General features: G+C 40.1%; 1 protein-coding gene across 1 annotated transcript in view; it reads left to right on the top strand.

The window, feature by feature from the left end:
* Positions 1-14,037, top strand: part of CLRN1 (clarin 1) — a 41,170-nt gene that overhangs the window by 14,821 nt on the left and 12,312 nt on the right. Inside the window, exon 2 of the mRNA XM_028505292.2 lies at positions 13,085-13,264. Within this exon, the coding sequence (XP_028361093.1) occupies positions 13,085-13,264 (180 nt within the window). The remainder of the gene's footprint in view (positions 1-13,084; positions 13,265-14,037) is intronic.

Below are 14,037 nucleotides of genomic sequence, written 5' to 3'. Positions count from 1 at the left end.
GGATGTTAAGCAGTATGTGACAGGACAGAAGATGGATTAGAAGAAGACCTAGAGAATTGGGGATGCCAGTCAGCAGGTTCCCCTAATATTTGAGGTCCCAAACCAAAGCATTGTCAGAGGGATGGAAAGGAGGAGAAATATTTCCAAAATAGTCAGAAGCAATAATCAACAGAACTTGGTGACAGGATAAATTCCAGATTTCTGCTAAACAGATGATTGTCATAATTCACAAAGATAAGGACTATAGGAGGAGAAAGTCTAGAGGGAAGATGACATTATCTGTGGTCATGTTGAATGAGGTACCAGTTATGGGCCAGCAACCAGAGACGTCCATGGGTGGTGCACAGTTGGAGGGCATGAGAGGGGCCCAGGATGGAGCTACAGAAGCGGGAACCAGCAGATTAGAGGTGGTAGTTGGAGCTGTAGCTGAAGAGGTGTTTTCCCAGGAAGGGGAATTGAATCAGAAGTGGACAAAGATGTGTTCTAGGAAACATCAATGTGTGTGAGTAGAGAAGGAGGGACTTGCAAAGGAGACTGAGAGGGGAGGGTCAGTGAGCTGGAAGAGAACCACAGGAGAAACCTTGAACAAGGAAGGACTAACCAATGGTCTTAAGCACTACAGAGATGTTAAATGAAAATAGTCCTTTGAAATTTTATACCAGAAGTTCACAGGGCCCCTTTTCTAAAGAAGTCCTGATGAAGTGGTGGGGAAGGCAGGTCCTGGTAGCAGCTGAAGAGGAAATGGGAGTTGAGGACCCAGAGAAAGGCTTAGGTCAGGCTGCAGTTAGAACCCAAAGGCCAGACTTGGTGCGTGAGTGTGTGTGTGTGTGTGTGTGTGTGTGTGTGTGTATGTTTATAATGGGAGGATCTTGAGCTTTGAGCATGATTCTATGCTGAGAGGGAGCAGGCAGTAGGAAGGAAAGGCTGAAGACAGAAAGGAAAGGTAGTTTATAGATCTAGAAAGTACCCTGCAGAGGTGGAAAAGGGTGGATCTGATACATGGAGAAGGCCAAGCCTTAGACAAGGGGAAAAATTTTTTTTCACTAAGAATACAGGAAAAGTTGGATGTGTACCAAAGAGAAGGCGTGGGTGGATGGCAGCAGGGGACTCAAAAGTTGAGAGAATTCTCCTGATAGCCTGTGTTTTCTCTGTGAAATGGAAGAATTCAGTCTACTAAAGATTTTTAAGCCTTTTGCAAGCCAGGCATGTAAGACTAAAGGAAATGGAGGTGGGGAAGGGATAGGTACTTAAGAGTGGGGCTAAGGTTGGAATATTTGACAAGGGATAGAAGATGAAAAGACTGAAAAAGGCTTTGCAGAATGGGGGGACCACAGCTCAGAGGCTTGAGGAGTCACCACCTGACCAGGAGCGTGGGGGTGTAGAGGCAGGGGACACAGCCCAAAGAATAGGCCCCCAGAAAATGACTGCAGATGGGTAAATTTCCTACAGAGAGCATCCTGGGGACTGTGTTTTCACTCTATGTCATTATTGTGACTTAGCTCAGATTCATAATAGCAGACTATATAAATGAGAGCATGGCAGCCTTGCTCTGCTCGCTGAGAAACTTACACTATGTAAATTACCTCTCTTCCCCTCTGCCTTCTGAGACTTGGGCACTTTCTCTTATTAGGAAGGTGAAGCGATGATAAGTTTCTTCTAGCTCCCTGTTTCTGACTAGAAATCTAATCAGAAACCTCTGTCTTCAAGACTTCGTGGAGGAGAAACTGAGTTTTGAACCAGGGTTGAAACGGTGAAATGTAATATGTTTGTTACAAAATATAACATGTTCTTTAAGTCTCTCTCTCTATATATATATAACTTATACATATTATATATTATTCATATATAAATACATAAATTATGTGTGTGTATATATGTGTATATGTGTGTATATATGTATACATATACATACATATATATGTACATACACACATTCTTTTAGAAAGCACTCTGACCCAAGCAATTCCTTTCCTGGGAATTCATCCAGAAAGGTTATGCCCATTCATCATCCACCCTATAATAAGAAAAAGTGGTATATACTCAAAGATGTTCATGAAAGCATTAGCTAGGATACTGGAACCACAGAAGACCATAGTTTGTCTTACACCAGTCTGATGGAAAAGCCAGGTAGTTATCTAAATGGTAGTTTTGAAAACAATATTTATAATACAGGAAAACGCTTATAGTCTGAGAACAAGAAGAGAATGTGACCTCAAAACTACATTTTGATTACAGCAATAGAAGAAATAAATATTAACATTGACAAAGATTTCAAAGGAATAAAAATAAAGGAGAATTTTGTTTTTTATGTTGGTAGGATTGTGGGTGAAATTTTTATCTTAATTTCCATTTCATTGTTATAATGTTATTCATCAGAAAGGAAAGTTTCCACATAGTTTGAGCTTCAGACAAACTAACAGGAACAAGGAGCAAATTTATCCTCCCCCAGTCCTCTGGCCCTGCTAACAAAAGAGCTTTGTCATGTTCAGGTTTGAGATGAATTCTTTTCCCAAATCCCAAACTTTAAACTTGGTATTAAACAGTAGTCGGTTTCCATGTAACATGTCAACAATCACCCACGTACGCTGGATTAAAGATTTTCTTTTAATAAAGAAATTTGAAATTCTATTCCGGTTGCTAGCAAGGTCTTTCAACTACTGAAAAAATAAAACAAAACTTACTGGGTTCTATCACCTACCTCTGGTGACTACTTTATTTTATCTCCATTGCCCTAGATTCTCTCTAAAAACGCTTTCAATGGAGCGTCTGTTACCACCAGCCCCCAGAAACAGCTTACATCAAGGTCAGCAGTGACTGCCTGACTCAACGAACAAATTCTGATTCTTAACCAGAACTCCCATCACACTATACACTGCCAACCTCTCTCTACCTCTCTTCTGGCCCACGTTGCTAAATGGACTATCTGCTCTTCTTCTCCCTTCCCCCTCTCTGTTGTGGTGCTAACTCCCTTAGTTGGAATCAGTAGCTTCCACCAAGGAACCTGAGACCTACTGACCACCTCAGGCTCCATTCTTGCATCCTACTTTAAGCAAAACGTATCCATCCCACAAATGTGTGTTCAACAGCTACATCATGCATTCTTAACAGCAGTAAGTGTATCCCTGGGGCGGGGGAAGAAAGTTGGTTCTTTGAGAAAAAAATGCATTACTTAAAAAGTGTATACGTATTTACAACACAGATAGCAATACAACACAGAAACAAATAGACAATATACCTGCAGTATTAAAAATTTCCTTGGGGAAGAGTAATTAGAAGAAATGTGCACAAAGAAATGTGCACTTCCTGAGGTGGGAAGTGACAATAAAAAAATGTTGAGAAATGCTGATCCACTGTTCCAGGCATCTTGAGGTACTAGGAATACAGCATGAATAAAACAGACAAACACACCTGCCCTCTTACCATGGGGGAAACAAAGAATAAGCAAATAAGTAAAAATATAGAGTTTGTCAATGGTAATACATGCTGTGTAGAAAAATAAAGCAAGGAAAGGGGTTTGGGAGTGGGGAGGCAACTGGACAGGGGGTTGCAACCTAAGATAAGGTGTTTAAAGGAGGTTTCCCTGGAAAAGTGACATTTAAATAAAGACAGAGAAGTGGCAGAGCAAGCCAGCAGGATACCTAGGGGCATATCCAGGCAGAAGGAACCTGCAGAGGCCCTGAGGTAGCAGTGTTCTGCCATGTCTGAAGTACCATAAGGAGACTGATGGCTGGAGCACAGTGAGCAAGGAAATCGGTAGCAGAGGAGTTAGGGTCTGGCAAGGAGCCCAATCATGTATGACCTTATAGGCCATTGTGATGATTTGATTTATCCTCTGGTTGAGATTAGAGTCCACTGCAAGGGTTTGAGCAGGGGATTGATATCAAGTAATTCACTTTTTAAAGGTCTTTCTGGCTGCTGGGTTGACAGCAGGTTGTAGGAAGAAGGGGTAGGATCAGGGAGATCAGTTAGGACCTGCTGGGGTCACCCCAGTGAGACATGGTGGCAGCTCAGACCAGGGTGGGACAGTACAGATGGTGAAAAGTGACCAGATTCTGGAGGTAGTGCCAACAGGTTTTCCAGATGGGTTGCATGTTAAATGTGAGAGTAAGAGAAGAAGAATCAAGGATAATGCCAAGGAAGAATGGACCTGCCAGCCACTGAGATGAAGAAGGATAAAGGAAGCAAGTGCAAGAAAAGAAGAAATATGGGTTCAGTTTGGGATACACTGAGATGCCTATTCAACACCCCATTCAAGATATTCAATAGGTAATTGGAAGCCATGCAAGTGTGCATTGAGGGGGAAGTCTGGGCTGGAAATACCCATTTGAGAGTGCTTCTAGGAAAAGTCATGAACTGGATAAAGTACCAAGGGAGCAAGTGATGAGAGAGAAGAGAAAACAAATGAGAACTGTGTCAGCCTCCAGATGACTCAGATGAGGATGAACCAACAAGTAGATCAAGATAGCAGCTGGTGAGGAGCAACAAAAAGAAGAAAGTGTAGTCTCAGGAACCAGGGGAACAAAGCATTTCCAGGGGGAGGGAGTCAACCACTGTGTCGAATGTGGGCCAGGCAAGATGAAAATAAAGAAATGACCATTGGGCTGGGCAGCTGGAAGCTCAATGTTGCCTTGAGCAATGTCACATTTGTACAGTGGGTTCAAGAGCGATAGCTGGGTGAGGTTTGTTTTTAAGATAAGGAAATGACAGCATGTTTATGTGCTGATGGGATGGATCCAATAGAGGAGGAGACTGACAACTGACAGAGAGAGGAGAGCATTCCTCAGCAAAGTCTTTGAGGAGGTGAGATCAAGAACAGCGGTGGGATGGACCTACAGTAGGGGCACTACAGCCAACCTCTGCTGGGTACCTCCTATGTGCCACCTACACTGATATCATTGAAATTGCACAAACCTGAGACGGGTAGAATTAGCCTTATTTTTCAGGTAAGGTTTCAAATCAAGGTTCAGGATGTTCACAGAGTTAGAAAAGATGCTATAATGCAAATCTCTGGTTTCAAATGCTTGACCGTTTCCCAGGCTGTCCCTGGGACACCCTCACTTTACAGGGAGGAAAATAGACCCCCTCACTTGCTGAAGCTCCCACAGTGCCTGGAACCTGAGTGTTTGACTTTTGGCCCCATGCTCATGTCTTTTCCTAAGATCCCCCGTCCTCCTTGCCAAATGGACACCTTTGCTGAGGCTGTCTCTCAAGTCTGCAAGACCCTACTCAACCCAGACTTTGTTACTCCTACTCTCTTTTGTTTGCAGTCAGGCTTATTGAGGTATAATTTATATACAGTAAAATTTACCCTTTTTAGGTGTACAGGCCTGTGACTTTTGACCAATGCGTACAGACATATAAATACCACCACAATCAAGATACAGAACACTTCTATCACCCCCTAAATTTCTCTTGTCCCTCTCTGTGGTCAGTCTCCTCCCCATCACTAAACCTGGGCAATCACTGGTCTGTTTTTGTCCTTATCTGATTGGTTTTCCCAGAATGTCATATATAGAGAATCATATAATATGCAGCCTTTTGAGTTTATTTCACTTAGCATAACACATTTCTGAGCCATCCATGTTATTGTGTGCACCCGTAGTCCGTTCCTTTTCATTACCAAGCAGTATTTTATCATATGGATGGGCCGCAGCTTACCTAGCTTTTCGCCAGTTGATGACTAGGTTGTTGCCAGTTTTTGCTGAGTATGAATAAGGCCACTTTAAACATCTGCATACCGAGTTTTGTGTAGACATGTGTTTTTGATTCATTTAGGTAAATATAGAAATGATAGTGTGGGGTCTTATGTTAGGTCTACATTCAGCTTTCTAAGTGCTAAAACAATTGGGTATCTATATGTAAAAAAAAATTAACTGTAGTCACATACAAAAAAATTACTCAAATGGACCATAGACTTAAATATAAACTTAAAACTAAAAAACTTCTAGGAAAAAAACATAGGAGAAAATATTTGTGGCCTTACATTAGGCAAAGACTTTTTATATTTGACATCAAAACATAATACATAAAAATTGATAAATTGGAATTCATAAAAATAAGAACTGTTCTTCAAAAGACACTGATAAGAGAATAAAGGACACGCCACAGACTTGAAAAAAAAATTTGTGAGTCACTTATCTGATAAAGGGCTGAGTGTGCATAAACAATTCTCAAAACTCAATAATAATAGTAATACAATCCAATAAAAAATGCACAAAAGATACAAACAGACACTTCAGCAGAAAAGATATATGGGAAGCAAAGAAAGTCACAGAAAAGGTGCTCAACAATATTAGCCTTTTGGCAAATGTAAATAAAAACTACTGTATGATAAACTACCCATCTACTAAATGGCTACAATTTTTAAAAACCTATCAATTGCCAGCAACAATGAGGAGCAGCTGGGACTCCTTTCCATTGCTGGTGGAAAGGTGAAGAGGTACAGCCACTTTGGAGAAAACCTGTCAGTTTCTTATAAAGCCACACGCACAGGAGCTGAAGCAGAGGGACGGGTTGACTGCAAACGGGAAACAAGCAGCCCCGGGAAAAGTGGAATTGTTCTAGATCTTCTTCATGATGGTGGTTACACAACAGTATGAGTTTGTCAGAATTCACAGAACTGTACACCAGAAAGGGAGAATTTTTTAGTGTGTTAATTTTCCTTTAATCTTAAAAATGGGAAAAAGTAAAAGCAAAGGCATACAACATATTGTGTGACTTCAACTCCCCTGTGTCCTGGTTTTAAAAAATCTATACATTGAAGATAAAATAGTGCCTTCCTTATTCTTATATTGTTGTGAGAATTTAATGTGTAAATTTGTGTAATATTTATAAAGGACCTGGAACATAGAAAATGCTAAATAATTATTGACTGTTATCTTTATTCCTCTTACTACTCTTGTATATTGCTCTTTGAAGAAGATTGGTGATGAAATAATGGGGAGAAAAGAAGGGTAATTAGGGGCTTGGGGTGGTTTAATTATGAGGAGACCTAGACACGTTGACTAATAGACAAAGTGGAAGAAACCAGTGATTAAGAGAATGAAAGAGAGTAATTCTGAGCACACAGCCCAGTCCTGTGCTACTAATGTGACATCAGCTGCCCGTCTTAAGAAATAACTCCTTTTCACTTGTCAACATCTAATCAAGTAATTACTGAAGAATTTCTGGAGGCCAGAAGTGACTTGCTGCATGAATGAAAGCCTTTCCACAGATTAAAAGTGGGCAAAATTTTGTTAGTGTTGTAATCCTAAACCTAAAAGAATGAAAAGGCCATTTTACCAGATATATCTCCCCAGGCAAGGGAAACAAAAGAAAAAATAAACACATGAGATTACATCAAACAAAAAAGATTTTGCACAGCAAAGGAAATCATCAACAAAGTAAAAAGACAACCCACATAATGGGAGAACATATTTGCCAATACATCTGATAAGGGGTTAATATCGAAAGTTTATAAAGAACTTATAAGACTCAACACCAAGGAAACAAACAACCCAATTAAAATATGGGAAAAGGACCTGAACAGACACTTCTCCAAAGAGGACATACAGAGGGCCCATAGACATGTGAAAAGATGCTCAACATCACTAATCATCAAAGAAATGAAAATTAAAACCACAATGAGATATCACCTCATACCTGTCAGAATGGCTATTATCAATAAATTAACAAGCAAAAAGTGCTGGCAAGGATGTGGAGAAAGGGAAACACTTCTGTACTGTTGGTTGGAATGCAGAGTGGTGCAGCCACTGTGGAAAACAGTATGGAGATACATCAAAAAAATTAAAAATGAATCTGCCTTTTAACCCAGTGATTCCACTTCTGAGAATATATCCAAAGGAACTCAAAACACTAACTGAAAAGAACATAAGCACCCCTATGTGATATGTACAATTGCCAAGATATGAAAGCAGCCCGAATGTCCATCAGTACATGAGTGGATAAAACAACTATGGGACATTTATACCATGGAATACTACTAGTCCATAAAAAAGAAGAAAATTTTACCCTTTGTGACAGCATGGAGAACATTATGCTAAGTGAAATAAGCCAGTCAGAGAAAGACAAATACCTTATGATTTCACTCATATGTAGAATCTAATGAACAAACTGAACTAATAAGAAAAATGGGGACAGACTCAAGATGGAGAGCGAATGACAGGTAGTAGTGAGGGAGGTTAGGATGTGGAGGGATCGAGCAAAAAGGAAAAAAGACTCATGGACATGGACAACAGTGTGAAGATTGCTAGGGGCAGGAGGTATAAGTGTACCGAATAGTAATGGGGAAAAAACAATAAAGATTAAATAAAAAAATGAAAAGGCCAAACAAATCTACATCCTAGATATACAATACCCAATGCCATTAAAGCTACACCTCCCAATATTTATTCAAATGGTTTGCTCTCAGCTTCAACCAAAGAAACATCATATTAGTGTTGGTTGGAAAAATGAAGGGCTGTTATCCGAGTTCTAGATGCTCATTATAGTCACAGGGAATTTTCATTAGAAAAAGAAAAGGAAACAAACCTGATAAAACGTGAGTGTAACATGCAGGGATGATTTTAACCCTCTGGGTGACTTTCTTACCACTATGGGAACTTTAAGAGACTTCATAAGAATTAAAATGCTGCACATAATTTATTGTAGCTTCTGGCTTTTCCTCCGAGGAGGCAAATCAGTGCAAGTTCTTTCTGCATTTATTTTAATGTGGTAACAGCCCTCAACTTTTCAAACAGGCTAGCTACACTATTGGAAATGAAGAGGTTGCCACCTCTTTTATAAGCAGGGAGATAAAAGGAAGCAGCTTTTTGGTAACTGCTAGTAAAAACCAAGTTGACAGTTGATTGAGTGCAAGAATAGCAGGTTGGATTGATTGAGCTGTGTCAGCAGTTGGAAGTACCAGAGGGCAGGCTATTGTAGCACAAGACTGGCTGGTTCCCACCACATGCCCAGCACATGGGCAGCGGGGACCACTGCAGTCACTGAAGGCAGGAGCTCAGCACGTGTGAGCTCTGACCCACACAGCCCCTCTGGTGTTCCTCCAGACAGAACTGAGGACTCTCCTTATTCTCTCTCCCACTCTCTCTCTCTTTCTTCTCTCCATTTGTTCATATCATCTTTAATTGATAAGGACTTTGAAAAACACAGCCACAATATATTAACATAAGCAACAAAAATCAATAATACTTATATAATATCATCTAATATTCAGTCCATGTTCAATGTCTCCTGGTTGTCTCAAAAATGTCTCAGACCTGGTTTGATCAAGTCACAAAGAACATCCATATGCTTCATTTGGTTAATACATCTCTTAAGATTCTTTTAATCCAGAATCACAGGAATATTTTGTCTTCATTGATTCCTTGAATTAATTTTTTAAAGTATTATGTATTCATTAAGTACATAATTCTTGCAAGGCAGTAAAAAGAATTTTTTCCCCAAATAGTGCTAAAAGGTACATAATGAAATATCGCTCAGTTTCACTCCCCAGAAGCAAGGTTACCAGCTTCACACATAACTTCCTAGAAATAGTCTCCATCTACACAAGCATGTCTGTCCCTGAGGTTGGTGTAGCCTGGTGGTTAAGAGTGAGGTCATGAATTAAAATCTCTACTCTGCCACTTACTAAGTATATTGTTCTTTGAAGAAGCTGCTTTACTAAGTATAAATCTTGGGCATGTTATATTGCTTCTGACCCACAGTTTTTTCCTCTGAGAAGTGGAAAGGTAGAGACTAATAATAGTACCAATCTATCTTATAGGGTTGCTGAGAGAATTAAATCAGATAAATAAAGTACTTAAATAATTACTTGTTATTACATACATTTCCCTTTGGCTTGTCCCTAAATGATAGAATGATGCACATTTCTATTTATTTGTTTGTTTTTATCTGACATCACATTTAGATGAGAATTCCATACCTTTTCTTATAAGATTCATTTCATTGTTTGTAATCATTGACTTATATTCCATTGTATGGATGCCATACTGATACACACTATTTCCAATCTTTTGTTTTTACCAAGAAGAAAGCACTACAATGAATATGTTTGCAATATTTTTTTGGATTAATGTGCAAAATATCCATAAAATCAACTTGTGGAAATAAAATTGTTTAGCTTAAAAATATGTGCATGTCAATGCTTTATAGGTATTGCCCAAGAAAAATGCACAAGGGCCCCCATTTCTCAGTACCCCAGTTAACTAGAACATTGCTAAAAATGTTGATCTTTGCAAATATGATTTGTGAAAAATGGTATCTCATAGATTTATAATGTACACTTATTTCTCTTATTGTGAGAAGGTAAAAAAAAATAGTGCAACTAAACCTCAGCAGTCAAATGACCCGCCCATGACAGCTGAGCAGGGGCCCTGAGAGAACCCCACCTGGGTACTAACACTCTTGTCCGTGCTCATGAAGTGGGTGCCCCTGTCTGACAGCACTCCGCACACTTTATGCATGGACACAGGGAGTTAGTTCCGTCTAGCAGTGGTGAAGGGCTCATTCTGAACCAGCGCAACCCCCTCACCTGGTCCCTTTCTGACATGCCTTCCAGAGCAGCACACTGTGGCTACTGGCCACGCATCCACACAGCTGACTCCTTCCCCTTTCCTGGAACATTTTCTTCCCTTGGCCTCCCTTCTGTCCCACTCATGGATTTACTCCTAACAAGCTCTCTTTCTTATCTCCTTGGCTGACTTCTTTCTTCTGTGTGGGAAAACATGGAGGAGACCCAGGGCTCCTTCCCAGCCTTTCTTTCCTCTAACTATACAGCTTCTCCATGGGTGATAACCTTCTCATAGCTTTAAGTACTGGCTCCAGGACTAGGGTGAGGCCATTGAGGCAGCTAGGACACACAATTTAGGGAGACCTTCTGTCTCGGTCTCTGCAGGTACAGGGTTGGCCCCAGACAGTGACCATCTCCTTGAGTTTGATACCCTAGTCCCACCCTGTTGCACACCCCGGCCCTCTCCCTGCAGCTCCAACACATAAATCCTATTTGACATCTCTATTTGAAGGTTTTAAATGCAACTCAAACTTAAAACATCTAAAACAGAACTCTTGCATCATTTCTCATTCCCATGCCCACACCTGCTCCTTCTATTTCTGCTTGGGGTAATAGCATTGCCATTTATTCAGTTGCTGAGGTCAAAATTCTAGTTACCCTTGATTCTGCTCTTTTAGCAAGTCCTGTCTTCTATTTCCAAAATATATCCCAAATCTGACAACCTCTCACCACCTCAAATCCTACTCCCTCAGGCCAAGCTCTGTCCCTGGCTGGTGTGTCTGGCTGTCCCCCAGGTCTCTCCCATCCCCTTTTGCTCACTTCTCAGCAGCCAGAGTGGTATTTTTACATTATCAAGGAGATGGTCACACTCTCCTACTGAAAACCTTCCAGTGGCTTCCAAATGAATTTAGAATTAAAAGCAGACTCCCTTCCATGGCCAATAGACCAGCATCTAGCGGGGACGGCCACCTGAGCTCAGAGAGCAATCTCACTTCCACCTTCCCCCATTCACTGGGCTCACTGCTCATTGCTGCCCCAGCTGCGCTCCTCTTCCCTGGAATGCTCCTCCCAGATCTTTACACAGCCAGTTCCTTTCAACATTCAGGTATCAGCTCAGGTGTTACTTTCCCGACCACCCCCATCACTCATCCAATCACTCCCAACCCCATCACCCTGCTTTATTTCTCCATAGCATCATCACCATCAGAAAGTTCTTACTGTTATCACTCACATAATATTCCCCCAAAGCTCAGGGGCTTAAAACAAAGGTTTATTAGTTCAGCTGGACAGTTCTCTCATGTGGCTGCAGTTAAATAGCTGCTGAGGTTGATGTTCTCTGGAGACTTTGCTGGGCTGGACATCCAGCACTCTTCCCTCCCATGCCTGGCGCCCCTCCAGGTGGCCCCTCTCTCCAGCACAGTAGCCTAGCCCTCCTGAGTGGCAGCTCAAGCCTCCAAAAGCAAAGATGTGGGAGCTGCTGGTCCTCTCGTAGGCTAGGCCTGTTAACTGGCACAGGGTACGCTGCTGCCATATTCTAGTGGTCAGACAGTCATAGGCCAGCCCAGGTTCAAGGAACTGAGGAATAAATTCTACCTCTTAAAGGGGAAATTACGTGTGTGTAAAAGAAAGGAATTTATGGTAGCCATCTTTGGCAATAAGTTTTCACATTTGTTGGTTTACTTGTTAATTGTCTCTCTACTCACATTAAGTTATAAGCTCCACAGACAGCAGGGACTTTATCTATCTTGTTTGATGGTTCTATTTCCAACATCTAGAAGGATGCCTGGACCATAGTATGTGCTCAGTAAATAAATTAAACACTTGGTAAATGTTTAGGAAACTAAAATGGACTGAAATAAATTTCCCCAGACTGGCTGGGCAGGTTTGCTCATGTTAAGCATGCTCAAAGATCACCAGATAAGAGAAACCCTACATTTATAAAGCATTTTATTTCCTCTGCAAACAAGAAAAACTTACCCTGAACACAAAATCTAGGAATAGACTTGGCATGTTTTCCAAATGGAAAATATTTCTTGTGTCACCAGAAATTATTTTCCCACAGCTTGTGCTACATCAGAATATTGAAGTTGACTGCAAATATCCTATTTTTTAAAGTTGGTATGGGCTAGAAACAATTTTTTGTAGCAAAGAATATATAAAAACCTCCTGCTATTTAAACCCACCCAAAGATCCTCAAACTGAAAATGTCATTATAGGTAAGATAGAGTAAAAAAAAAAAAAGACTGAGAAATGTGATTAAAATTTTGGTCATCAAATTGATGTACAGTTTTTATTTATAAAGCCAGCACTTGTTTATTTAAGTAATTGCATATAACCAAAGCAGGAAAAAAAAATCCCTCAAATTTCTCCTTTGCTACATTTTACTAATGAGTTCTATAAAATAATCTCATGTTTGAATCTTATTATAATTCCCTTGTAAGTAGTAAGTGAGGAGGTACTCATCTGAAGGATTTTAGTGATTTTTAAAGTTAAAAATATAGGGATTTAATTTTTAAAATTCCTCTTGCGGACAGCAGCTAATTAAATGTCTTCTAATCTTTGTTTCATCTTCAGTTTTCCCAGATCTGCTCAAAGCAATCCCTGTGAGCATCCACGTCAACGTCATCCTCTTCTCCCTGATTCTGGTCCTCCTGACCATGGTGGGCACAGCCTTCTTCATGTACAATGCTTTCGGCAAGCCTTTCGAGTCTCTGCATGGTCCACTGGGGTTGTACCTTCTGAGCTTCATTTCAGGTAAGAATGAAATTCTACCCCTGAAGGCAAATGTGTTTTTCAATGTCAAATACAGGTGTACTCAAATAATAGAGAGTTATGGGATATATACATGAATGTTCACAGTAGCATTATATATGATAGCAAAAAGTAGAGAAAAATATAATTATCCAACAGTAGAGATTTCAATAAATATGCTATGGTGTCTGTATAAATAAGTATGATGGTGACATTAAATTATATTTTTGAAGAAGAGGTGATGAAAAGGATAAACACTTGTATCAAAAGTTAAGTGAAAAAAAGCAATATAAAAATTTTATAGACATGGAACTAATTTGATTTGTATCTGTAGAGAGAACATATATAAATTATATTGCACATATACTCTATGTAGCCTCCATATATATTACATAAATACATATATAGATAAAGATATATAGAGACAGAGACAATTCTGTTGGCAGTAGTTACCTCTGAGTAGTGCAATTATAGATGATTTTGATTTTCTCTCATACTTTTTAATATTCACAAGTGTTCAATAATGTGCATTTATTTATACATAATCAGAAAAATAAATCAAAATCATCAACAAAAGCAAAGGACCAGTGTTCCACCCATGTGTGAGTTGCCATATTCAGGCTTCTAGGCTCTTGGTGCAGCCCAGTGGTGGGTGCAGCTGGGCAAGGATACGTTCTGAACCCAGAAACTGATTCATCAATAAACACGTGCTACTCATAAACCAGGATGATGAAAGGAATGTAAAAGCTAGTCAAGGCCACAGGGTGCTTAGGATA

The sequence above is a fragment of the Phyllostomus discolor genome, chromosome 2 (genome assembly GCF_004126475.2).
Source record: "Phyllostomus discolor isolate MPI-MPIP mPhyDis1 chromosome 2, mPhyDis1.pri.v3, whole genome shotgun sequence".
Lineage (NCBI taxonomy): Eukaryota > Metazoa > Chordata > Mammalia > Chiroptera > Phyllostomidae > Phyllostomus > Phyllostomus discolor.
Note: the sequence above shows the minus strand (reverse complement) of the source record. Positions and strands in the feature narration are given on the sequence as shown.